The 27,663-nt window shown below is 30.6% G+C and overlaps 1 protein-coding gene across 1 annotated transcript; it reads left to right on the forward strand.

The window, feature by feature from the left end:
* The first annotated feature begins 17,502 nt into the window (after window positions 1-17,502).
* On the forward strand, window positions 17,503-19,649 carry LOC144563531 (AAA-ATPase At3g28610-like). The gene is made up of 3 exons (XM_078313026.1): window positions 17,503-17,663; window positions 17,882-18,332; window positions 18,425-19,649. Exons 1-3 carry the CDS (start codon window positions 17,582-17,584, stop codon window positions 19,386-19,388), a joined length of 1,497 nt encoding a protein of 498 aa, XP_078169152.1. The 5' UTR covers window positions 17,503-17,581; the 3' UTR covers window positions 19,389-19,649.
* Window positions 19,650-27,663: the final 8,014 nt, after the last annotated feature.

A 27,663-nucleotide genomic window follows, 5' to 3' on the forward strand; every position in this document is an offset into this window, starting at 1 on the left:
ATTGAGCCGTATTGTTTTATGACAGAAAGTAACACCAAACATATTAATATATTATAATGCTCGCTGGCCGTTGCACGTTGAGGCTTGTTTTCAGAAATAAACATCAAATACAAATATTTTTAAGTACATGATTACTATAAGTATGCAACCATTGGTAAGATAGTTGTGACATCTCAATTATGTAGACATGCATATGAAAAAATTGTTAAGCAATAATACATATGAAAAATGAAATATTAGGTCAACTGAGACCAAAAATGTAATGGTCCCACATGTCAGTCGCTTGCTACACCTGTGGTGGTTCAACCTCGTTGTAGAGGATCCCGCTAGGTCAAATATATTGGATTGCACGATTAAAATCTAATAACCCTTCTAAATAAAACCATTGCTGGATAAGAATAAATTAAGAAGTACTACTTTAATGTTTCCAGCCTCAAACCAATGTCTCCAGCGCAGTGTTCTATTAAAACTAATTTTAGATTTCTAAAATATGCATTTTACCCTATTAAAAAATAAAATACATGTGTACAAATAATCTATACCATTGCAAACTGGTAAATGAAGTAAAATGACTACCAAAAAAAATCAAATTGGACAAGTTATTTATATATTTTTACCAGTAAATTCAATATCATAAGAGTTATAATCTTCATAACTAGTGTAGGAACTGTCATAGTCATTTTCTTTATTGATGTATGCAGAACTTTCATTTTCAGATCCAGTGTAGGAATCGTCAGAGTTGCTTCCTGAAGCAAGTACTATTACATTAATTAAAAATAATAAAATGAGACCAAAATTTTGTGAATTGGAATCACAAAATCTTTAATTTTAACTTGTCTTTTATCTAAAGTCTAAATGATGGTGTCTTAGCCCCAATTTAGCACAAATTTAGACCGAACAAGTTGAAGATCTAGAACTAAGATGAGAAGGCTTAGACTGAACAACTAATTTTATTTTAACCCTGACTAGCATCTCAGACGAAGGTCGTATCAATCATTTAGTATTTATTAAAAATAGAGATATGAATTCATAGTACAGGTTGATTCATGCTTTGCATAGATATGAATCCATTTATTTATCATTCATTTAAAATTAACTGCAATACGGATAATTAAGCTTTTGAACTGTATTATTCAAACCTTTAGCTTCTTTCAAAATATAGTATCAAATTTCTCTACTAGTTTGCAACGTAAACAATCAGAAATTATGTATTAGTTTTTTTTTTTTAAATAGAATTCATTTTAAATGATTCAACAGAATAAGCACGGTTTGCTTGGATTTTAAAAAAATAGCCTCCACCGATTTCTAGAAGCAAGAAAATCAAAAGCTTCACCGATCTTAGAGATCGGTGGAGCCTCCACATAAATTTTTTCTCAACTAACCCTGGGATTTAGTTAAAATTACTGATTTATAGAACACGACAATCATTGTAGATACATCATAATCAGAGCCGGAATCATACTTTACTCTAAGGTCATGTTTGGTTGTGGAGTAAAGTTAAACCGGATTAAATTTCTTACTCCAAACTAAACCGGAGTAAGTTAATCATGTTTGGTGGAGTAAGCTAAACCACCTCTCTAGGTGGTGTAAGTTACTCCGGTTTAGCTCAAATCTTACTCCATCTTAAACCGCCTATGTTACTCCTTGTTTGGCTCCTTAAGCGTGGAGTAAGAGGTTTACTCCACCTCTTATTCCACAACCAAACATGGCCTAAATTATTTAGAAAATTATATGTAATTATAAAAAAAAAATGGGGATCAATTGATGGGCTGAAAGGGTCAAATTACTTTCACCTTTGTTTAATTTTTAACAAAAATGCCCCCACAATCAGATCATATTAGAAACAATCAACATATACACAACCATAGAACTAACCATCATGTGAAACATCATGCACATGGGGACTCTCCAGAACCTGTAAATCTCTAGGAGCATTTATTTTTCTATGTGCAGTGCCATTGTACTCTTTGAGGCAAGATATATTGTCAAAAATCTCAATAGAGAAAATTGATTGCCCCTTATGAGAGAACAGCATGGAATAACTGTGTTGTATCTTGTGGACTTTTAGAAACTCAGGCCATCCCTTCATGAAGTAGGTGGCGGTCTTGTACATACTGAGCTCTGCATGCCATATCTTTCTTAAGGGGCTCAATATTGAGATCGTGTTGACTGTTGAAAGTTGTGAGTAGTCTTGCAAACTTGATTGAAATTCTCTGCATGGTACAATTATTTGTAGTAAGATCTCACTCCAGTCCAATAATCCGAATTCGCATCCTCTGAGATATCTCATATTTTGCCTGACTTTTTGAAAAATCTAACTGTAGCAATACGTTCTACCCGAATCTCAAAGCTCAAGTAATACTGGTACCCTACGTCACCCCCAAATAGGCACCAGACAAGTCGGTCACGCAAAATATGTGATATCTCAGAGGATACGCACTCCAATAATCCATACTTTAGACTTCTTATAGGAATATAAATTGAAAGGTCAAATCTTTATTTGAAATAATGTTATGCGGTCAACAAAAGTGAAGTTATCTAAAATTCAAGGTAGAGATAATTACATTTTGCTAAAATTTATATTAGACGGTCAACAATTATTTATAAAAAAATATTTAAAAAGTGAAGTTATACAAATTACAAATTACAAATTTATCAACAAAAAATTGAAAAGTAAATTTCAATGTAAAGTTTTTTGGATGAACCTGATTTAGAATAACACTGCTATTTAGAATAGCAGTGTTCTCAGCTGATCCAAACATACCCTTGATGACCCAGGTAACCTCCCTCTTCAAGTGGAAGTTGGTGACAAAGAAGAAAAAACCAAAGAGACGAAAAAGAGGGGAAATAAAATATACAAACATCTCAACAAATTTTTGCCAACCCAGCTAGACATAAGTTATTTGAAGTAGGATATAATTATAGTATTATGAAAAAGAAATGTTACCTTATAAATTATTTGAAATTTAATTGTCAATTCTCCAGAATCATCAACAATCTCATATTTGTCTGCTCTCATGGAACTCTTGACTAGGTTCAAACCAATACATTTCGATTTATCACTAATTGGTTAGACCTGCGAAATAAAGTAAACAATTTAAACTGAGAAGAGTTTCATTAAATGAAAAGAGAAATTGTAAACTAAGCAGGAAAGCCATTTGTTACCTAGAGGTGCATCCACTCAAACTAGGGTTAGGGTTGTCGAATTTGCTTAGTTGGAACTCGAAAGAGAGCAAAAACATATAGATGGAGTAATGAAGAATAAATTGTTTTCAACACTTAAAAGCTAAGATCATTTCATGTTTGAATGCACAAACCGTGAGGTGGTCTTATTTATAAAGCTTTCCAGGCGGGTCATAAAGGAGAGGATCATATCACATTTGTCAAGCTTCATAAAAAATAAGGAAAAAAATTAATTGATTTAAATATTTTATTCTCCAATGTTTTTTGTAGAAATAGTTTTTTTTTTATGCTTTAAATAAAGTAGTTGTAGTTGCAGACTTGCAGAGCTAGATCAGTTAATATGCTTTAAATAAAGGTCCTTTCTGACAGGAACTATATACAAACTCGGATCCGAATCTGCTGAAATCTGAGGTCGGTACTGTTCATTCTAAAATCCTTGCAATCTGAATTCAGCCATCGAACTGTTTCGAGATATGTGCAAGAAAAAATCAGCTGTTTCGAGATACGTTCTCGAAAAAATTCAATGGCTGGATTTCAAATTTCAGAAATTTCAGAGTGAACAATACCCGATCTCGGTCGAAATTTCAGCTGATTTATTTCCTACAAACTCTAAACATAGAACCTATTATATAATATAGAACCGAATAATTGGACTGCTTTATGTCCAGTACCTACTGTTTTAAACAAACTCTTTATACTTTATAGATAATATTTGCAATTTATATCTAGTGTGCTTCAATCAATAAATAATATTGTTATCCAACCCCCATAGAATTCGTATCCTCTGCATTAACTCAAAAAGGAATCTTTGCGTTAATATATATGGACCGTCCGATCAGTTTTAAGATTCGTGCAAATTAAACTCACATTAATGTTGAAGATCCCTATATTTTAGGTAGATGCCAGATGGGCTCCGTTTATAATCAGACGGCTGATGTTTATTGACTCAAAAGATGCTCTTTTGAATTAATGCAGATGCGGACTCACCCCCATACACACAACTTGACAAATTAAATACGCATTGAAAGAAGTAAAAAAATAAATTAAACAACAACGGTTATGCAAAAGATTTACCAAACAGTTAAATTTCACTGCATATTATGTCATTAGTGTTCTCTTATAATCCGAAATTTTTTTAGTTACCACCTTAATATTTCAAAATTCTAATATTGTCACCGTTTGGATCAAAATCAAAAATTAGATTGTGTGCAGACCTAGTCTGCGCATTATTTTTAACGGATGCACGTACCAGGTCAACACATCAAAATGGTACACAGACTTTTGTGCACCATTTATTAATTTTCTTTTTGGAACAAATTTTTTTAGATTAGTTTTGATCAGATTTTTTATGTTGTAGTGTTGATCCTAATTTTTAGGTTATCTATTTTAGATATTGCAGATGCTTTGACGATAGTAATTCGATAAAAGGATCAGTTGATATCAAAATAGTACAATAGATAATAAAAACAAATTATAGTCGCTAATATATATATTTTTTTTTTTTGAAAACTTAGTAGTAGCTAAATTATTAAACTATGTTTATATTTTAGGTCCATATGTTGCTAATATCATAATATAAGTTTCTACTATCAAAATAATAAAAACAAATGTCCATAATACGAGGTAAAAATCCATCAAATAACAACTAAACAAAAGCGAATTCGTGTCCTCTGCATTAACTCAAAAGGAAATCTTTTGAGTTAATGAATCTTGACCATCCGATCTATTTTAAGATTCGTGCAGACTCAAATCTGCACTAATATTAAAGAGTCCCTATATTATAACTCCGTTTAAAATCAAACGGGTAATATTTATCAACTCAAAAGATTCATTTTTGAATTAATGCAGAGGATCCGCATTCAACAAAAGCCAGTCCCCTAACAACTGAAATAAATCACTCGAACTACTTCGTCGGTGGGGTCCACTTGTTCAACCTCTGTTTAGAATAATCGAGTTAAAATACGCTCCACTTGCTCCTGCATGTTAAAAAAAAATTAATAAATGGTGACCAGACTGGGTCTACAGTCTACACACGTTCTATATAGTTTATGAATTTGGTCGAAACGATGACAATGTCAGAATTTTGAATTATTGAGGTGATAATTAAAAAAATTTCGGTCTTATAACAATATGTGCCTCAAGACATGACAAACATACAATATATTTTTAATCACTTAAATGTTATTTTAAGCAATTCAAATAAATTTCTAGATTTTAATATCAATTCTTACAATATATTTAACTGTTTTAACTTTTTTTTTGTCTTTACTCCGTATAAATTTAATATTTTGTGCAATTAAAATTTGAGAAACTTTAACAACATTTATCAGTATATATTTCTCAACGAACAATCAAATTGGCATAGACAATAGTATTTACCAGAATAAAATAAAATATACTGGTGTACTAAATGCAACCCTACCTACCTACTATTGTTGTACTAAGTCAAGCCTAGTAGGTGTAATAAATGCAATAAATACAAAAATGTGACCTTTTTTAAATTTACCTCAGGGACAATATTGTATCTATATTTGTCATTTGACAATTTTGACCTATTAATTTTGAACAGTAACACAAAAAACGGAATAAAAATACTGTCGAGTTGTCATATCATTTCCAAGCTGGTACAGATGCTCATGACTTCGTCACTGACTTGAAAATTGAAATCGATTCAGTACAAGCAGTCTAGAACAGATAGCTCAGTGCAGGAATTTATTTAAAAACCATAACTGAAAAAAGTAAATTTAGGAACCAAAACTTGATTGATATTGTCTTTTAAAATCACAAGTACCGATATTTTCAAGAGATACGGAATAGCTTATTCAGTACCTTTCGGTTTTATAATTTTTTCAAAACTTTTATTAAATAAAAAAATAAAATTAGGTGGTACCGAATAACCTACCGAATGGATTATTCTATAGCTTCAATTGTAAATGAGGGATATCGAATAGCCTGAGAATTTTTTATTCATAATAATTATAAAAAAGAGATATATGGAAACACATAGAGTATCTTGTTTTTAACCAATATAATAAGATCGTCAGCACGGATCACGATCCATATTTTATGGATTATTGGCAATGCTAACGATTCATCTTTTTTTTTTTGTAAAACAATTTAAAACTGCAGTCTAAGTTTTAAAACAAAAAAACAAAAAAAAAAGGGATCGTTGGCATAAAATGTGAATCATGATCCGTACTAACGAGGTACTCTGAGTAGAACTAAGGTGCTCTTAAGCTCACCAAAGTTTTGGTGAGCTTAACTCTAAAACTCATCAAATCGATTTCAAACGACGAATCCGAACCGTTGAAACCCGCTTACCTTAGTGTGATGCATCTACAAGTGAAATTTTTAAACATTCAAATTAATTTAGTATAAAGTCAAGCAGTCAAAATTAGAAGGTTAATAAATTAATTTTAGTGCATTCATTTTTTGAACGTTTTTGACCACTTGACTTTATACTAAATTAATTTGAATGTTTTAAAATTTCACATGCAGATGCATCACACGTAAGGTAGGTGGGTTTCAACGGTTCGGATTTGTCATTTGAAATCGATTTGATGAGTTTTAGAGTTAAGCTCACCAAAACTTTGATAAGCTTAAGAGCACCCTAGTTCTACTCAGGTACTCTATATATTTCCGTACATATTTTTTTTATAATTACTACGAATAAAAAAATCCCCCCTAGTCAGTATTTATAATTTTAGTAAAAAGAAAAAAAAAACAATCGTATTGGTTCCTTAAAATGTGCTTTTCTAATTATGATTTTTAATAAAAAGAATCTTAGTGCATTGCATGCGGTTTATTTTACGAGAAAAACCTTCTTTTCTTCGATGTTATTAAAAAATATCTTTTTGTAATCTTGTTCTCTTAAATAAAATAAAGTTGGAGAAGATTTAACAAGGTTTTGAAATTAATTTTCGTTTTTAATACAAGAATTGTCTCGTAAAAGGCTCAAAAGAGAGAGAGAAAAAAAAAGGGGGTTATGCACACCTCAGGGTGCTAATGACACCCTTGTATCTGTTTACTTGATACATATTGTATATGAAAAGATGGTTAATGATGAGATTTTTTTTTTAGCTTATCGAGTACGTTAAAGGTAACGATTTTTTTATTATTTTACCAGTTATTTTATAAGATATTATTTTTATTGTTTTAAAAAATATTTTATGGAAAGAACAAATCGATATGTCAATGACACTTTTTTATCTGTTTACACGACTCATACAATATTCGAAAAGACAAATAAGAATAAAGATTTGTTTTCGTTATCATAACAGTTACGGTCGCACGGATGTGAAAATACTTCCACCCGACATATGTTGTAGCTGTTGACACCCTATGCACACCGAAATTTTTATCCATTACAGACAAAAAAATATCCAAAAATTCAAATATAACGCTAGATTTTCAAAATCTTTATGTAAAATTTATCTACACAGAGATAAGTTGAGCTTTGGATTCTAGTAGGTGAAGAGTTCTTCGCTTTTATTAAAAAAAAAGAAGAAGCCACAACTACATGAAGTTGCATCAATAATGATAAAATATACATCATGTACATATACGTCACTAACCTGTCATTTTAAAAATTAAGACAACGCAAACTAAAAATGTTATAAATGTTATATGTGAGCGATACATATGCATCCGATTTTTTTAAAAATACCCAAATTTATTAATATTTTATTATAAATAACCAGATGTTTGACAAAATTATATTTTTGCCCAAACCATAAGGAAATCTTACGGTTTGAATTTGCAAACTAAAAATGTTATAAATATTATATGTGAGTGATACATATGCATCCGAGTTTTTTAAAAATACCCAAATTTATTAATATTTTATTATAAATAACCAGATGTTTGGCAAAATTATATTTTTGCCCAAACCGTAAGGAAATTTTACAGTTTGAATTATTCAAAAAATTCAAACTGTAAGATTTCCTTACGGTTTGAATTTTTTTTTTTTTTTAGCCCAACTTTTCACCTCTGGTTAACATATCAAAACACCTTCAAAAATCATGAAAATTTACCGACAAGCATTTTTGACTTCATAGAATAAGACTGTGAAGTTTCATACAAAATCTCAAAACAGATCGTGAGATATCGGCTCTCAAAAATTGCCCGAACTGCTGAAAGAGTGTTTCTGAGCCCAAATTTGCACCTCTGATTAACATATCAAAACACCTTCAAAAATCATGAAAATTTACCGACATGCATTCTTAACTTCATAAAATTATACTGTGAAGTTTCATATAAAATCACAAAACAGATCGTCAGATATCGGCTCTCAAAAATTGCCCGAACTGCTGAAGGAGTGCTTCTGAGCCCAAATTTGCACCTCTGATTAACATATCAAAACACCTTCAAAAATCATAAAAATTTACCGACATGCATTCTTGACTTCATAGAATTATACTGTGAAGTTTCATATAAAATTACAAAACAGATCGTCAGATATCGGCTTTCAAATATTGTCCGAACTGCTGAAGGAGTGCTTCTGAGCCCAAATTTGCATCTCTGATTAATATATCAAAACACCTTCAAAAATCATGAAAATTTACCGACATGAATTTTTGAAGTCAAGAATGCATGTCGGTAAATTTTCATGATTTTTGAAGGTGTTTTGATATGTTAATCAGAGGTGCAAATTTGGGCTCAGAAGCACTCTTTCAGCAGTTCAGGCAATTTTTGAGAGCCGATATCTCACGATCTGTTTTGATATTTTGTATAAAACTTCACATTCTTGTTCTATGAAGTCAAGAGTGCATGTCGGTAAATTTTCATGATTTTTTAAGGTGTTTTGATATGTTAATCAGAGGTGCAAATTTGGGCTCAGAAACACTCTTTCAACAGTTCGGGCAATTTTTGAGAGCCGATATCTCACGATCTGTTTTGAGATTTCGTATGAAACTTCACAGTCTTATTCTATGAAGTCAACAATGCATGTCGGTAAATTTTCATGATTTTTGAAGGTGTTTTGATATGTTAACCAGAGGTACAAATTTGGGCTAAAAAAAAATTCAAACCGTAAGGAAATCATACGGTTTGAAAAAAAAAATTCCAAACTGTAAGGAAATCTTACGGTTTGGGCAAAAGTATAATTTTTTCAAACATCTGGTTATTTATAATAAAATATTAATAAATTTGGGTATTTTTAAAAAACTCGGCATATGCATACAGACCGATTTTTTTATTTATATCCAAAAATTAAATTAAATTTCAAAAACTAACCGAACCGGCTGTCAAATTTTAAATCTACCCAAACCGGTTAACCGTTAACCGGACCAAATTTCCGGTTAACGGTTAACCGGACCCAAACCATGGGTCCGGTTAACGGTTAACCGGATTCGTTGGTTCGCTGAACCGTTAACCGAACCCAATTTTTTTTTTTTTTTTTTTTTAAACTTTTTTTTAAAACAGAAAATTTTTAATTTTTTTTTTCTATTGAAAATATACATGAAAATTGGTATTTACATTTATCAAATTTACACCAAAATTTTTTGTAAATCAAATATGAAATTTAAAATTATAGAAAAATACACATACACATACACATACACATACACATACACATATACATATACATATACATATACATAAATAATATACGGTTACCAATTTTTATTTTTTTTTTTTACTTTTTTTTAAAACAGAAAATTTTAAATTTTTTTATTTTTCTATTGAAAATATACATGAAAATTCGTATTTAGATTTATCAAATTTACACCAAAAATTTTTGTAAATCAAATATGAAATTTAAAATTATAGAAAAATACACATACACATACACATACACATATACATATACATATACATATACAAAAATTTATGTGTATGTATATGTGTATGTGTATGTGTATGTGTATGTGTATGTGTATGTGTATGTGTATGTGTATGTGTATGTGTATTTTTCTATAATTTTAAATTTCATATTTGATTTACAAAAAATTTTGGTGTAAATTTGATAAATCTAAATACGAATTTTCATGTATATTTTTAATAGAAAAATAAAAAAATTTAAAATTTTCTGTTTTAAAAAAAAGTAAAAAAAAAAAAAAAATTGGTAACCGTATATTATTTATGTATATGTATATGTGTATGTGTATGTGCATGTGTATGTGTATGTGTATTTTTCTATAATTTTAAATTTCATATTTGATTTACAAAATTTTTTGGTGTAAATTTGATAAATCTAAATACGAATTTTCATGTATATTTTCAATAGAAAAAAAAAAATTATGTTTTAAAAAAAAGTTAAAAAAAAAAAAAAAAAAAAAAAATTTGGGTTCGGTTAACGGTTCAGCGAACCAACGAATCCGGTTAACGGTTAACCGAACCATTTCAAAGGGTCCGGTTAACCGTTAACCGGAAATTTGGTCCGGTTAACCGTTAACCGGAAATTTGGTCCGGTTAACGGTTAACCGGTTTGGGTAGATTTAAAATTTGACAGCCGGTTCGGTTAGTTTTTGAAATTTAATTTAATTTTTGGATATAAATAAAAAAATCGGCATACAGACCTAGTCGATGTTGAATCAAATAAATTAAATAAATAAATACCTTTGTTGCATTGTAATATTATATCTTGTATATCAAAATGGACAAATTGTACAAGAAAATTTATTTCCAGTGATCAATTTACTAAATCTTCATATTAATTGTTGTACGGTATAAATCATTATAGAAGCTGTAAGTAAAAAAACAAAAATAATATAATTTAAAGGTAAAAACTAGTTGAACGTTTTTTTTTTTCCAACCAGATAAACATTTTATGGGCCATGAAAGGAATTACTAGACCTAATTAAAAACTAGTTCAAATTGATCATTTGAATTTAAAGGAATTTTGTTTTCTTTCAAAAATAATAATATTATTGTTGTTGTAAGCAATCATTTATTTGATTAGATTTACAAAAAAATATATTTATTGAATTTTACGATTTTTTTTGTCTTGAAATATTGTGCTGGTTCATGTCATTATAAATTGCTAGAAGTATCAAGGATGAATCAAGAAATGGATCAAGACGACTTAACTCAAAGCTATTGTAATTAGAAATCTATAAAATTGGTTGAGTTTGAGATGAAGGTAATTGATTTATTCTATTGCAACGCTTGTCAACCGTTACACAATGGAACAATTCATTTTCCGAGATACAAATTCTGAAAAACTTCCAGAGAATTTCCAGTGTAACCTGTTATAGTGGTTAGAGCATCTACATCCCTGAAACTATTAGAGTTTCTAATCTGATGTGACAGTTTTTAATTCAGTTTCAGGGATGTGAGAGAGTTTCTTATTTGTAAACTATGCAGGAAAGTTTCTTATTAAGAAACTGTTTATAAACTCTATGTTGGCCAAATGATTGGCTCAAATTGTTTCTCCTTTTTAATTTGTTGCTGACGTGGCTTAATATAAACTCTAAAATGAGTTTCAGGGATGTGAGAGTTAGAAACTTTAAAGGCCATAATTTCTAAAAAGTAGTTAACAGTTATTTAGAAATTCTTTTGAGTTTAAGGGATGTAGATGCTCTTATAAGCGTTGTAATAAATGGGCGCATTAAATGCATTGAAACCAGTTCATTGGGATCAATCGTTGTAACGGTTATTTTAGTGGTTGTAACGGTTATTTTAATGGTTATAACGGTTGATGTCAATTATCTAATTTAGCTTCTTTCTTTATAAACATAAACAAAATTAGGTTTCAATCCAATCTTTGGTCGCCTCAAAAATTCAAAAAAAATCTAAATTTCCAACATATATGGAATTCTCCATTGTTGCTTGTGCATCAAACTTCAATATTTTTACAACAATGTTAAGCTTACTCCACCATACTCTAATCTTGACGTGCATGTTCGGCAGCCAATCTTTAGGCTCCTTATAGCTCCTTAGATGTTTAAGCGCGCCGAACAGCTGCTCCTTTGATGGGCTTAAAACAACTTTCTTAAGCTTTCTTAGGACAAAATGCTAAGCTGATCCACTCCCCTCCTTACGGTACAGTGCCTCCTTAGAGACCAGCTTAGGGCCTTTTTCATTTGTTTATATTTTCCATTCTCTCTCTTTCTCTCCTTCCCACGTTTCCCTCCATGCTTTCCTAGACGCGTGAAAACAAATATATATTTTATTCAATTTAAGCCTCATTGTTCTATGCCGAACAACCACTCCTTTACATAGCTTAATTTCTTAAGCTGCATTCCTCTAAGCTTGCTTGCCGAACAGGTACGACAATAATTAGAGTGATTTGTGTGAGATCTCTTACTTGTTCAAATAATAGAGCCTTTGTTGCTCGAGAGCCTTTAGTGCTCTCTTGTTTAGGGCCGTGTAACTTTCCGGAGTTTTATAAAGGTCCACCGATGTCACCTTGTACTCATTTTTCATTGGATAAAGAAAGGCGCACCATTTCGAATGTCGCGGATCTCCAGAGACTTAGGCATAAGCCGAACTCTGTAAATATATCTTGTGTCAAGTATTTCTTAACTCTTATATTTATTTTTACGTACACTTGTTTATTGTTTAGTTTTTTATTTCCTCTAAAAACAACACATCCATACACGAGATTAATTTAATAATAGACTATCAAACTAATTAGGATTAAAAATTTAAAAAAAAAAAAACCCATATTCACCCATCACCCTCTTCTAGATGTTGTTAGAGACAACAATTATATAAGGAGGTGGGTGCTTTCAGAGGAAGGACAATTATACTTTTGAATAATAAAGTAATAAACAAAGAAATCATGTTTTCAAAAATGATAGTTTTTGGATAATATATAAAAGGGACATGATCCCTATTTTTTTTTCAAAGAAAATGATATTTTATAACAAGCATCCTTCGAAATTTCGATATTCGTACATCACATTTTATAATTGTCATTAATTAATTTTCTTTCAAAATTCACGTAGTTTGTACATCTATTATTTTCACGATAGAAAACAACATATGAAAATTTTCATAGTTTTGTAATTGTATAGCTTCCATTTTATCATTGTGTTAGAAAAATATGAAAACAACATCAACAAAATATCTTTCAATGTATTTTCTTATATATAATATAGTGCAGCATGAAAGGAAATTTTAATGTATTTAATAGAATGGTCTTGTTTATTTGTTTGGAAATATCTTTTACAGGGTGTCCTTATTTTTTGTATGATATTCTCATACTTATTTCACCACTAATTTTTTTTATTATCCTTTATTTATGTTATGTGCATGGTCTTGATTATGTGCAGGAAGAATATGTTTATGTACACAAAGGGATAAATTAGCATCAGGTAAATGATTATTTGTAAATCATAGATAATTACGGGATATTGTGAACCACTTTTAGAAAACATTTTATTTCAAAAATAAATAATGCATCCTCAAATAAAATAAAGTTCCAAATCCAACTGATCACCAACATCAATGTAATCATATAATTTTACATATATCAGGGCTTAAATTTAAATTCAAATATAATGAATTCGCATCCAATGTAACATTTCATTATTAAATATCGTCTTCAAAGATTTTGAGGACGATAATAAATTCATTTTTAGAGATCAATTCATCAATCAAATAAATTACTTCAACATTTTACAAATTTGATAATCTCATTTTAGAGATTATATAGTAAAAAGAAAAAAAATACATAGTAATTCATCAATTAATCAGATGAATATTTGTACGGTCCGAGTTTTTAGAATAGTCTTTTTATGAGTATCATAAATTCGATTTGACTAACTTTTGTTGATCTTCCTTTTAAGTCGGAGCCCGTGAATAATTTCGTGGAAAGAATTTAACGGCCATTTTTTTTAATACTAAAAAAAATATTATATATATAAAAATAACCTCCGCTTTTTTTTTTGTATATGCCCTAACCGCCTGGATACGGGGCGGGCCGAAATTTTAGCAAACCGCCCAGTATGGGGGCGCTTCATGCCATTACCAAACCGCCCCAGGAGTGGGCGGTCCACTTATTATTATTTTTTAAGGGGTTTTTTTTTAAACAGAAATTTTTTTATTTTTTTATTTTTTGTATTAAAATATTAGAAATGTTGAATATATTTCTTTAAAAATAGATGAATACAATATAATTTGATTTATTAGAAAGATTGCAACAAATAACCCGGATCAATATTTTTTAGGCCGGATTTTTCGCGTCTGTAAGAAAAATTAATATATTTCTTTATGTGTTATTGGAAAAAAAATAAAAATGCATAGATTCCGAGTTATTGATCCCGGTTCAAAAGTCACTTCTATGTAATCTAGAAAATATTGTGATCCTTTTAGAACATTTAATTTATGAAAAGTTGTATCTATTTTTGAAAAAAAAACAAAAACTTTAAGTTATTTAATATTTGTTATTCAAAAAGAATTCTCAAAATATATACAACTTTTTATAAATTAAATGTCCTAGAAGGATCACAATATTTTCTAGATTACATAGAAGTGACTTTTGAACTGGTATCAATAACTCAGAATCTAAGCATTTTTATTTTTTTCCAATAACACATAAAAAAATATATTAATTTCTCTTACAGCCGCGAAAAATTCGGCCTGAAAAATATTGATCCGGGTTATTTGTTGCAGTCTTTCTAATAAATCAAATTATATTGTATTTCATCTATTTTTAAAGAAATATATTCAACATTTCTAATATTTCAATACAAAAAATAAAAAAAAATTGTTTAAAAAAAACAACTTTAAAAAAAATTAAAAAAAAATAATAAGTGGACCGCCCACTCCTGGGACGGTTTGGTAATGGCATGAAGCGCCCCCATACTGAGCGGTTTGCTAAAATTTCGGCCCGTCCCGTATCCAGGCAGTCAGGGCATATATATAAAAAAAACAAAGGTTATTTTTATATATATATATATTTTTTGGGTATTAAAAAAAATGGCTCAGAATTTAAAAGTACTTAAAAATTACATAATTTTGTTAGCATTTAATATGAAGTTAATATATTTAATGAGGAGGGTTCAAATGCCTCCATTTTTTGTGTTTCCATCATGTCTCTATTTTTAAAAACTTTAATAACTCAAAAATTAAATCTTAAAATTCAAAATAAAACCATTGAATATGAACTACATCATTTTATCTATGCACGTGTATAAAATTGTGGACTTGTGGTATTTCAATTTTGTTTTGATTGTCATCTTGAGCTTGTAAAAATGTATATTAATGTGGATAATTTCTAGACGTTGATTTTTTAACGTATTGATTCGCATAAAAGCAAAATCAAAATGTGATAATTTTTTATGGGCGTATAGAGAAAATAACGTAGATCATATCTAACAGTTTTATTTGACGTTTAAGTTTTAAACTCTGAATTATTTAAGTTTTTAAAAATAGAGTCATGATGGAGGCACAAAAAAGGAGGCATTTGAACCCTCCTCGTATTTAATAGTGAAAGGAAGAACACTATGTAGCAGAAATTTATCTTTTATAATCAATATTCTCTTATTCTATTATATTCAAAAGACTTCTTACATATTATATAGATTCATAAGAACTTTCTACACACTAACTACATATTTATGACAATTTTAGAGAGTTCCAACATTAACTAATACATTCAAAACAATTATAGAGAGTTTCAAGACAACCTAAAATACTGCAGCATTAACTAATACATTAATGATAAGGGGAGTGCTATTCTAAGAGCACAAATTGAAATATTGAGAGCTAAGAGAAAACTTTTTCCATAAGTACCTATTATTTCCTTAGACACTCTCTCTGTCTCTTATTATTTTACAAAGTATTAGTATCAGCCCGATTAGTGTCGCCTAATGTCCGACACTAATTTCAAGTTCTCCACTAGTGAGCTAATAAAGAAAGTGAGAAAAATCTTCCAAGTGATTAATAACAAATAAGGCCAATAATTATACCAGCCACTGAAAATGTATTGCAGTTATATCGGACAAAGATAGGCGACTTAAAATGGCAACATAAAAAATGAAAAATCATTTTATTCTTCAAATGAAGAGCAATATCCTCATTTATTTTAAAATACTCCTTTGACTTTGAACGAAAAGTATGTACGAAATACTTAGACAAAAAGGAAAAGATTATCAGCGGGAATGAGACAATGAGTGCAGTATGAAAGATGAAAACAACTCCTTTTTTTATTTTTATAATTTAAGACCCGTAGGCAGATACATAATACGAGTGAACCTAGTAGCCTGCTGATTTCTTGATACCAGTAAACTTGCAATCATGGTCTCATTGGCAATTTGGGACAGATACATGTTGAAAGCCTCAAAAGTCGGTTGAACTCCATGCTAGGTGATTGCCTGTAAGAAATTTTGTAACAGTGGACCTCTAAACTAGCACATTCTTGCAAAGAGGCGTGCAAATACTAGGTGATTTACATCTTCTGCTTCCTGTCCACAAGGGGTCGCCCTTACCCATTTTTTCATGTAGAATATCACTGAGTGGCAGTACCCCCTGTGCAAGCTTCCATACCAGAACCGGTACCAGATCTTATTGTTTAAGTTTAATGTATGCTTTGATGTTTCATACATTGAAATGAGCTATTCTTATTGCATTTTTTTTCTTTTCTTTCTTTTTCCTTCTTCTTTTCTCTCTTTCTTTGTATGCATCTATATATCATACATTTTTCTGGCAAATCGCCATATCAAGTTAAAAACATGTACATCTTTGTGTAAAATTAAATAATGAAATAAGTAACACCAATCTAAGCATACTGGTATACTGTTTTAATTCAATCAAAAATACTGCACAAGTATTTTTTGTTTCACAAACACAATGCAAGGAGAAGAGAGGAGATAGGCGACAGAGGTAGGACAGAAGGACTTGAAGAAGGGAGGAAACAGTCAGCGCAGAGAGGGAGAGAGATATGTTGGGGACGTTGAGTTTCACCTTACAGAAGGAAAGAACAAAAAGGACTTTAAGTTATTTCCTTTATTATTTTTTTTATTAAATGATGAGAGAGAAGGTGGAGAGATAAAATAGGTATTTAGAGAAAACAAAATTATTAGCTCTCAAAATTGAAAAAGTTGCTCTCAGTATAGCACTCCTCTAATGATAATTCTAGAAAGTTCTAACATTAACTATTAAATTTGACTAATAATTAAGTTTTCTATTTTCAACAAATATAATTACTATTTTCAACTAATAATTAAGTTTACTATTCGGTCAGAAATATATTTCAATATATAACCGGTTACTAACTTTCCTTTTTTATTAGAATATGATTTGATTAGAAGTAAAAAAAAAAAGAATTATTTGAGAAAGTCAACAAATAACTCCGCCTCTATAAATACCAGCCGCCTCTTGGATTGGCACCATTTTTTCTCCTTTTGCTATCTTCCACCAATAAGGGTCTGATCGGAAACCCCTTTTCCCCAATTAAAACGAGAATTGGAATTGGATTTTTGTCATTTTTCCGAAATTCTCCGATCGGATGAGCGGCAGCGACGAGAAACGAATTATTTTGAGGCGATTTGGAGGGAATTTCTGGCTCCAACAAATTCTCGCCAAAATTGGTGAGATTCGGCGGGAGTTCATTTTGCTAAAAGTGGCGCCATTCCCTCTTTCAAAATCTTTTTTTTATTTTGATATCCTCAAGAACAACAGCAGATTTATTTCCTATCTAACACCCAAGCCCCACAAAATTATTAGTTAAGCAATAACAGTACTGGTAAGCCCGTACAAATTTTCTTTCATTTTCATATATATGTGTGTGCTTCTGACTTATTAACAGTACTGGTGAAGAGCATGAGGAAAATGGTAGCAAGACCAAGTTGGGCTGGCGGGGGCTCGGCCGTGGCGAGCTTCCTCTTTGTATGGGCCATGGTTCGCAACCATGTCCCGAAAGAACTTCATTTCTTCATCTCTACTACTTTCAGAAAGGTGTTTTCTTTTCTCAACCCTTACAATCATATCAAATTGAACGAATACGGCAGCACGCGCATGAGGAAAGACGAGCTATACTCTGCTGCTGAGGCATACGTCGGCTCTGCGTGCCTTGACCGTGCCCGGAGACTAAAGGCTGAGCTCAGAAGGAGAACTGGCCGCCCTTTCATCACCATTGACGAATACGAGGAGGTTACCGACACTTTCCGTGGTGTGACAGTGTGGTGGCATGCTTCCAAGTACCTTCCCACATCGACAACAACAGTTATCAGCTCACATCACAACATGGAAGAAAGAAGGTAATGAATATTTAAATAACATTCCCAAATACTGTAGCAAGTAGATACAAGTAGCAAACACTCTAATTTTTAAAATATTAATTAATTAACAGGTTCTACCGACTCAGCTTCAACAAGCGCCACCGCAACTTGATAGAGAACGATTACCTGGAGTATGTCCTCACCGAAGGCCGTGCCATTATGGCACGCAAAAGGCAACGAAGGCTTTTCACAAACAATGAAGGTGCGAGTCGCAGCATGGTATGGAGTCATGTGGATTTTGAGCATCCCGCTACCTTTGACACACTCGCCATGGAACCCGAAAGGAAGAAAGCGATCATGGACGATCTTGTGATCTTTCGAGAGGGGAAGGAGTACTACAAGCAAGTTGGCAAAGCGTGGAAGCGTGGTTATCTCTTGTATGGCCCGCCTGGGACCGGCAAATCTACCATGATAGCTGCAATAGCCAACTTCTTGGAGTATGATGTGTACGACCTTGAACTGACAGCAATCAAGAACAACATAGAGCTAAGGAAGATTTTTCTGGAGACAACTGCCAAGTCCATCATTGTCATTGAGGACATCGACTGCTCTCTCAACCTCACCGGTGAACGCAAGGACAAGAAGAAGGTAGTACCACCTTCAAAAGCTATCGAAGAAGGTGACATAACCAACAAAGTGACACTTTCTGGGCTTCTTAACTTTATCGATGGGCTTTGGTCGGCATGCGGAAGCGAGAGAATTATTATCTTCACAACAAACCACATAGAAAAGCTCGACCCAGCACTGATCAGAAGAGGCAGGATGGACATGCACATCGAGATGTCATACTGCACCTTCGAGGCATTCAAGGTGTTGGCCAAGAACTATCTCGGGATCGAGCATCACCATTTGTTCGATTCTATCAGAGAGCTTCTTCTCGATGGGAAGGTGTCGCCTGCAGATGTAGCGGAAGACTTGATGCTCAAAAATTATGGAAACAAAGATGTTGATATGTACCTACAAAATTTGATTGAGAATTTAAAGAAATCGAAGGAAGAGATAAAGGAAAATGGAGAAGACATGGTGGCCAATTGAAGGACAAATTCAAAGAAGATGCTTTATTCACATTTTGGTAAATACCCCACAGCCCTCATGAGGCTTAAGAGTACTATTCATATTTTGCTATGTAGGAATTACTAGTGTATGTTCCTTTTGGTGCCTGTGTGCACAAGAATGATATGCAGGATTGATGAACAATTTTACTTTAGTTCTATTATGTCATTCTTTCCTTTCTATTTTTTGTAGCTTTTTTTTTCCCCCTATTTTGTAGGACTTTGAAGTTTCATGGCAATGAAACGGAATTAGGCTTTTTTAAATGGAATTACTAGACCATTCATGGAAAAGAATAAGCTTTATTTTTTTCATCATTTATATAATTTTAGTAATTGAATTAACTCTTACATATGACAATTTCGACAATTCATTTAACTTAATTAAACCCAAGGTTTTTTCAACCATATATAAAAATATTTGGATTATTGATGCGGGTGTTACAAACCGCATGATAAATTGTTTTGAATTATTTCAAATTTTGACAAATAAAAATGTCACAAATACCTAATTTGTCATGGTAGTCAATTGTATAAACATAATTAATTATTTATTTTCGTTAGTTGGAATGAATAATATATTTATTTTCATTTTACTCCCATATCTTATAATAAGAATAACTTTCTGAAATTTGAATAGACCAATGGTAATGCTAATTATCGATATAATGAAGCTGAACAAACAAATAAGTGGTATTTTAAAAATAGTATCATCCATTTCACCCCAACCAATAAATAATGAAATAGCTTGTTTGCATCATATATAATAGTTGGTAGTTCACACAATTTGTCAATTGATAGTCATGTCGATATATTGGGTAAACATAAACTTATCATTTTGATATAGTTGCCAGTTGGTATATATGTTGAAATTTGGAACACATTCTTGTTTAGCTACTAAAATAATGTCATTCACATTCAGATTTATTTGTGTTACTAGTTCAATTAAGACTTAAATCTGATGCAGTTGCATGATTGGAACTAAATCAAGCAACAAAAATTAGTGTTTTTGAGACTCAATTGCATGATACAATGGTACCAAAATTAATCAGTGCAAGTTTCACATAATTAATTTTCTCGTTGGGTCTTGGGTGATTAATTTGTGAGACCTCAAACTATTTGTGTAATAAGAACATATTACATCAAATTGGTGCCTTTGAAAATCATTAGTCTATTCCTGTTTGTTAATAGAGATATGGACTAATTATTTTGAACGTTGTAGTTCTTATATGGTTAGAGGTACAAAACATATGCATCAGCCTACGAAAATATAAATATATCACAGAGATGTATTATTTAGTTTTCTTCATGTATATCAGTAAATGTCATATATAAAGAAATCAAATTTTAATAATACAATACTTATAATATTTTTATAGAGAAATAACTATGCTAATAAATTAGAATATTCATATTGCACCAATACAAAATTCAAATTGTTATTCAAAATAACCTAAGTATCATGAAATAAACTATATTTTTTTCTATCAAAAAAAACTAAGCATCATGAAATAAACTATCTATCTTTTTCTATTTAAAAACAAAATCAATCTGGACCTTCAAAAAATCAATTTTCAGTTGGACATTTATATTATATAGCATAGTGTGTGCTATAGCACGTAGCGTGTAGCGCATATATCATACCGCTACTACTGCTATAACAATCGTAGCTGAAATAATGCACTTTCGAACACTGTTGTGCATACCAAAATTTTTATCCATTACATAAAAAAAAAACAAAAATTATAAAATAACTTTAAATTTTCAAAACATTTATGTAAATTATTTTTCCGAAATTTTTATTAATATCCAAAATTAATAATTAATTTAAAAAATATCTCCTTTGCGCTGGAATTCGAAATCTACCCAAACTGGTATTTTTTTTCCGATTTCTGACTAATTCTCCGGCAAAAAGAAATCTCAATTTGAAACCGGTCAAAACCGGAAAAAATATTACTGGATTTTATCACCAGTGGTTTTATCACCGGTGGTTTTATCACCGGTTTCTAAAGATTTTTCTTTCTTTTTTTTTTACAAAACAAAATTTTTTATAATTTATTAATTTTTTGTATTGAAATATTAGAAATATAGATGTAATACAATATAATTTGATTTATTGAAAAAACTACGACAAATAACCCGATCAACATTTTTCAGGCCAAATTTTTCACGGCTATAAGAAAAAAAATGCTTGGATTCTGAGTTATTGATCGGTTCAAAAGTCACTTCTAGATAAAAAAAAATGTGTGATCCTTCTATTTTTGAAAAAACAAAAAATTTCTAATATAATTATGACAAATTGTATATTAAATATTGTGATCTTCTAGTTTTGAAAAAACATGGCAGCTTCTGTGAAAATTTAAAAACAAAAAATGATATATTTATTTTTGGGCCTTTAATGGGTCTCAACAAATTAAACTTTTAGTCCTAATAATTTTGGGCCTATAAAGTGTAACGCATTTCAGTCCAAGCACCTTCTGATACTTGAAATTTTATTTTATTTTTTAGTTTCAGGCCACTGCCATGTTAATCTACTTAAAGCCATATACAAAACTTATTGTTAGTTAAAGTGCCGATTTTACATGATTAAATTGTGAACGTGTTAAGTTTGAGCACTGAGCCACAGAGGCGGAGCTAGACTTTCGAACTATGGAGATTAAAAATATATGGGAATCAATTATATAAAATTTTCGTATAGAGAATGGAGATCAATTTTACCATAACATGATATTTTACTGTAAATTATACACAAAATCATACATAAATATAAAAATAAATTAAAAAAATGAGAATCAATTGACTCTCATTTTTTTTTCTTACCTCCGCCTCTGCTGAGCTATGCATTAATTTGAACAGCTGAGGTGTCATCTCTACATATAAGAAGCCCCAAACAAATACATTTCAAACGTGAATACAATTTATAATTGAAACAAATTTAACAAACAGCCCATAAATGTCAATTGAATTGTGTGTATAAGATTACATTCCGATTCGTTAATTGTATACTTCATGCTTCTTGTTGGTAGTTGGAGTGCAAATTTTTGTGTAATATATTACGAGTAAGGCTACGGTGCTATGGGTTGCATAGAGGACTACGGTGTTACGGCTTAATATTAGAGTTTTCAAAATCCTAACGGTTGATCTGAACTGTTTATCTTGTTCTCCATATTAATATATATTTGGAGACCAAATTTTACATTTTTTCGGAAATATTTTACTATTTTTTTAAATAGATAGAAAATTATTTGATCTAAAAAATTCTACATCATTCAAATATTTGATTTTTTATCTATTTAAAAAAATAGTAAAAAAAAATTCAAAAAATGTAAAATTTGGCCTCCAAACACATATTAATATGAAAAACAAGATGAACGGTTCGAATTGACCGTTAGAATTTTTAAAACTCAAATATTGAGCCGTAGCACCGTAACCTCTGTGCAACTCATACACCGTAGTCTTATATATTACATGGGAGAAAACAAACAAGATTTAATTATCAAAATTTAAAAATTGACATTTTAATGCTACTAAACCAGATGTCAACCCTGTTCAGAGTTCACGTGCGCTGTCGGTGGACATGGGCCCACTTAGACCCATTGTGGGCCCCACAAAATCACGTGCCATTGCCCCTCATCTGTGCTAAGAAAAAAAAAAGCCCATCTTGACACTCTGACAGTACACAAATGGAGAAAATTATTTTATACCAAGGCCCCAAAAGAAGAGGAGAACTAGTGTGTTTTTAAGTTCACAAGTCATTTAGTAAATTCAAGTCTAAAATTTGTTAAATCAGCTTCAAATAATAAATTCGAATCGTTGAAATCTATCTATCTTACGAGTGATGCGTCTACATGTGAAATTTTTAAACATTCAAATTAATTTAGTATAAAGTCAATCGGTCAAAATTAGAAGGTTAATATATTAATTTTAATGCATTTATTTTTTTGAACGTTTTTTAACCGCTTGACTTTATACTAAATTAATTCGAATGTTTAAAATTTTCACATGTGGACACATCACTCGTAAGGTATGCAGACTTCAATAGTTTGAATTCGTTATTTTAAACTGATTTGATGAGTTTTAGACTTGAGTCCACCAAAAAACTTGATGAACATAAAAACACTCTAGTTCTACTCCCAAAAAAATATCTACTTACATGAGGGGAAATCATGATAAGTTGACTGCTAAGTCACAGACAAATTATTTTTATTAACATAAATACAAATCTCCAAATCTCCAAATCCAACACTAACCGCCTACCAAGACCTATCTCGCTTATTTATTTCACCATGTGGATTCTGCATTTTTTTTTTATTTTAACACAAACTTCCTCGTAAGTCGTAACTCAAAAAATAATATAATTTTACTTGATGGCATGTGAAGAAACTCAGCTTGAACCTTTGAATTCCCCTCTTTGAAATATTTATAAAAAATAAATAAGTGAAATTTATAAAAAAAAAATTAATTCCACGCAGTAAACATTAGGCATTTTTCACAATTTTGCTTGACAATAAACAGCCAACCTCTAACATGTAATAAAGGAACCGCATCACCTGCTTCTCTGTGGCAGAAAATTTATGTCTCTAAAGTCACTGACACGTGAATCTGAAATAAATTTTGAGACAAAACAAGAACCAAAAAAAAAAAAAAAAATTTGAGATAACTATATTTAATATTTAAATATTGAAACTTACTTAAGACTCACGTATCAGTAATTTTAGGGACAGAAAGATCAAGAGATTCGGTTCCTGTAATAAAGATGCTGACAAATTGACAGATTAAATTTGGAGGGTGATTTTTTGTTGTATGTAAAATAGTCTGCATATGCAATGGGGGATTTTTTATTGGTAGTAATTGATAGAAAAGAAGAGAGGAAAACAGAAAGAGTACAGCTGTTATTTATGGATAGTAAGATCGGTACTGTTCATACCAATCTTTTTTTTTTTTTTTAAAGTTAGGATCGGTACTATTCATACCGATCTAAACTCTTTTTTTTTTTGCAAAGTTTGGATCGGTACGTTAAAACAGATCAAAGTTTGAATCGGTACTGTTCATACCGATCCTAATTTTTTTTTTTGCAACTTAAAAAAAAAAAAGTTAGGATCGGTATAAACAGTACCGATCTTACTATCCATATAAAAATAGCTGTACTCTTTCTATTTCCCTCTTTTTTTTTATTAATTACTACTAATAAAAAATTCCCTATGCAATGCATGTGGACATACTGACAAAACCCAATCAAAACTGTCATACTTCAATTCCAAGAAAAGGAATATACTCTGCAGGTTAATGCCAGTATATGTACAGAGAGACTGAAATTTTGATTTTTGATTTGAAATTGGTGAAACCAATACAGATTTTAGGTATAGTAATTAAGAAAAGCATCAACTCTGTTTAAATCAAAGAAGTACAGAGAGCAATTGATTGATACCATTATTGGTGCATTTGGATGGAACAAGAATAGCACTAATCGGAGAATAGCACTATTCTTTTGAGCTATTCGATGTTTTGATAGAGCAAGAATAGCACTGACTGACTATTATTTGTTTGTTTTATATGGATTAGCTCACTATTCTACTAACCCAACCAAATGTTGGGTTAGCTACTATTCTCGAACTTGAAATTAGCTCTATTTTTGCTATATTCCTTGTTTCATCCAAACGTACCGTCAATATTATTATTAGTATGCTTGCTAAGGAATTAGCATAAACCTTTAAACAAAAGAAATATTTCTCTTTTTCATTTTTAACTCAGTAGAAAGCCACATAATTTAAGTGACAAAAAACAAAGTAAGATAATAACCAATAACCACATAATTCAGAGAACCAACTTTTGATACAGTGACAAAAAACAATATTTTTTCATATAGAAAGTCACATGTTTGAAATTAGAATGATGAATACTCTGTAAATATTAAAACAATTATATTATTCAATCATCAACTTTATTAAAAAAATTAATAATAATAAAATAATAATAATAATAATGAATAGTAAACATAACTCTAATTACCATTAATTTGGCTCTAAAATTAGGGTTCTCTCGTTTCAGATGTCTTTAAAACACTACCTTATCACATTAATGAAATAATTCAACAAACTTTTTTCTTACATCTGTATCGCAGCAACTTAAATGAGTTTCTAAATAACTTAACTATCTTATATTATTGAAATTAATTTTAGAGTTTCTATTAAGTCATGTTAATAATAAATTAAAAAGGAGAAATAATTTGAGCCAATCATTTGGCCAGTGCGGAGTTTATAAACAGTTTCTTAATAAGAAATTTTCCTGCATATTTTTCAAATAAGAAACTCTCTCACATCTCTGAAATTGGATTAGAAACTGCCACATCAGATTACAAACTCTCATAATATTAGAGATGTAGATGCTATGATGGATTTGTTTTCTTAATTGATTGGATTAATTACATAATGTATTTTATAAGTTCACTTTTGTAACTTTCTAGCAAGTATCCTTATCCTTTATTTCATTCAGAATCGTGACTTGCTTCATTCCTGGTCAAACTAAACTTCTTTTAAAATGTGTCTTTCTCATATGAAAAACAGGGAAAAAAAAAACAAAGAATGCCACGTAAGTGCGTGATCAGCATACAAAATAGAATAGTTTGTTGAGAGGGAGTTTATGTTATCTTCTAAGGACCAAAAATAGCACTCCAAAAACTAATTGCATGTGTTGTCAATTTCGTTTTGGTTAGCTATCCTTGTGGCAGTTGAGTAGCACCTAGAGGCTAGAGCAGGATGTTAATTAATTGCATGATACCTTTTATTTATTTCCTTATTAGGAGGGAAATTGGCATTATCTTCTTTATGGAATCAAATCACCTACTCTGTTGTGGGCAGGAACACGCATGTTTAATCCATTCATCAATTCCATGCTTACTTTCATTTGAACGGTCATATTTAAATGTTGATTGTATTTTTTTCAAAACTCAAAAAAATTTCATTCTTTAATTATAACTGTTCAGATCAAAGCAGATATAAAATTAATGGATGGATTGATCTTATGTGTAGGAATTTCCTGCCCACATTGATGCAGGAGATTTGATTCCCTTTTTTAGATGCACATAAAGTGTTTTCAGCTTGGTTTGCGACTTTGAACCGACATTTCATTTAATAAAAATGAACATATTATAAAATTATAATTTTAGAAAGAACGACTAACATAAGATATTAACATTTTGAGGGAGGCTATGGTAACATGCATATTACATATCGAATCATGCAACGATCCATCTCTCTATTTTTAAAGTTCAAACAATTGATTGAAATCGTTAAATATGATCACGATCTTCATTAAATTATACTTGCAGATCAAATTTTATATTTTTTTGGAACATTTTTTGCTATTTTTTAAATAGGTAGAAAATAACTGTTTTTTAATAGTTTAGAATTTTCAAATCAAGTGATATTCTACTTATCTAAAAAAATGACAAAAAAAATCTAAAAATGTTAAATTTGGTCTACAAATACATTGTCATATAAAAATTATGTTGAACAATTCGTGTCAATTATTTGAACTTTAAAGCAAAAATATGAGTCCATAGCGTGAGCAGCTGTGTAAAATGCATATTACCATAGTCAGGGAATGAATGAGATAAACACATACAATGAAAAAAATAAGTACAATTTGCATGGAGTCAGGTTATAGATAAAACTCATCTGTATCAAAATGCATTGTTTTTATTTATAGCATAATATTTCGTCTAACTTTCCAAAGCAAGGTCTCCATTGCACTCTATGTTTTCTCTTTAATTAAATAATTTATTTTAAGTCTTTCGGGGTCAGGAGCGGAGCTAGTAAGGTTTGAGGTAGGGGTGTCAATGACACTTCTAAAAAAAGTAAAAAATTTTGAACCACCGAATCAACGATTTTCAAAGTGACTTGATAAATAGTAAAAAAATTTCAAAAAAATGTAAAACTTGGTCTCCAACCACATTTCAATATGAGATCATGTTGAGCGGTTCGGATCGGTTGTTTGGATTTTCAAAATGAAATTTTTTTACCATGGAGTAAAATACCTCTTTTACTCTATAGTTCACCATAGCTCATCTCTTTTAGTTTTATATTAGTAATTGTGATTGCATATGTATCACATGATAAGTTTTGATGATTTATTTGTAAAAATAATAAAACTGTTATATTTGTATTATTCGTTGTTCGCCCGCTACCATTTTGAGTTACCCGCTAATCTTAACGGGTATGGGTAGGGTAGGGTAAGGCAAATTCTTAACGGGTATGGATAGG

Source organism: Carex rostrata, chromosome 12 (genome assembly GCF_964058835.1).
Source record: "Carex rostrata chromosome 12, lpCarRost1.2, whole genome shotgun sequence".
Taxonomy (NCBI): domain Eukaryota; kingdom Viridiplantae; phylum Streptophyta; class Magnoliopsida; order Poales; family Cyperaceae; genus Carex; species Carex rostrata.

Coding starts and splice junctions, on each gene's coding strand:
- LOC144563531 (XM_078313026.1), top strand. CDS start 17,582: ATGAGCGGCAGCGACGAGAAACGAATTATTTTGAGGCGATTTGGAGGG. Junction 17,664..17,881: donor ACAAATTCTCGCCAAAATTG/GTGAGATTCGGC, acceptor ACTTATTAACAG/TACTGGTGAAGAGCATGAGG. Junction 18,333..18,424: donor CACAACATGGAAGAAAGAAG/GTAATGAATATT, acceptor ATTAATTAACAG/GTTCTACCGACTCAGCTTCA.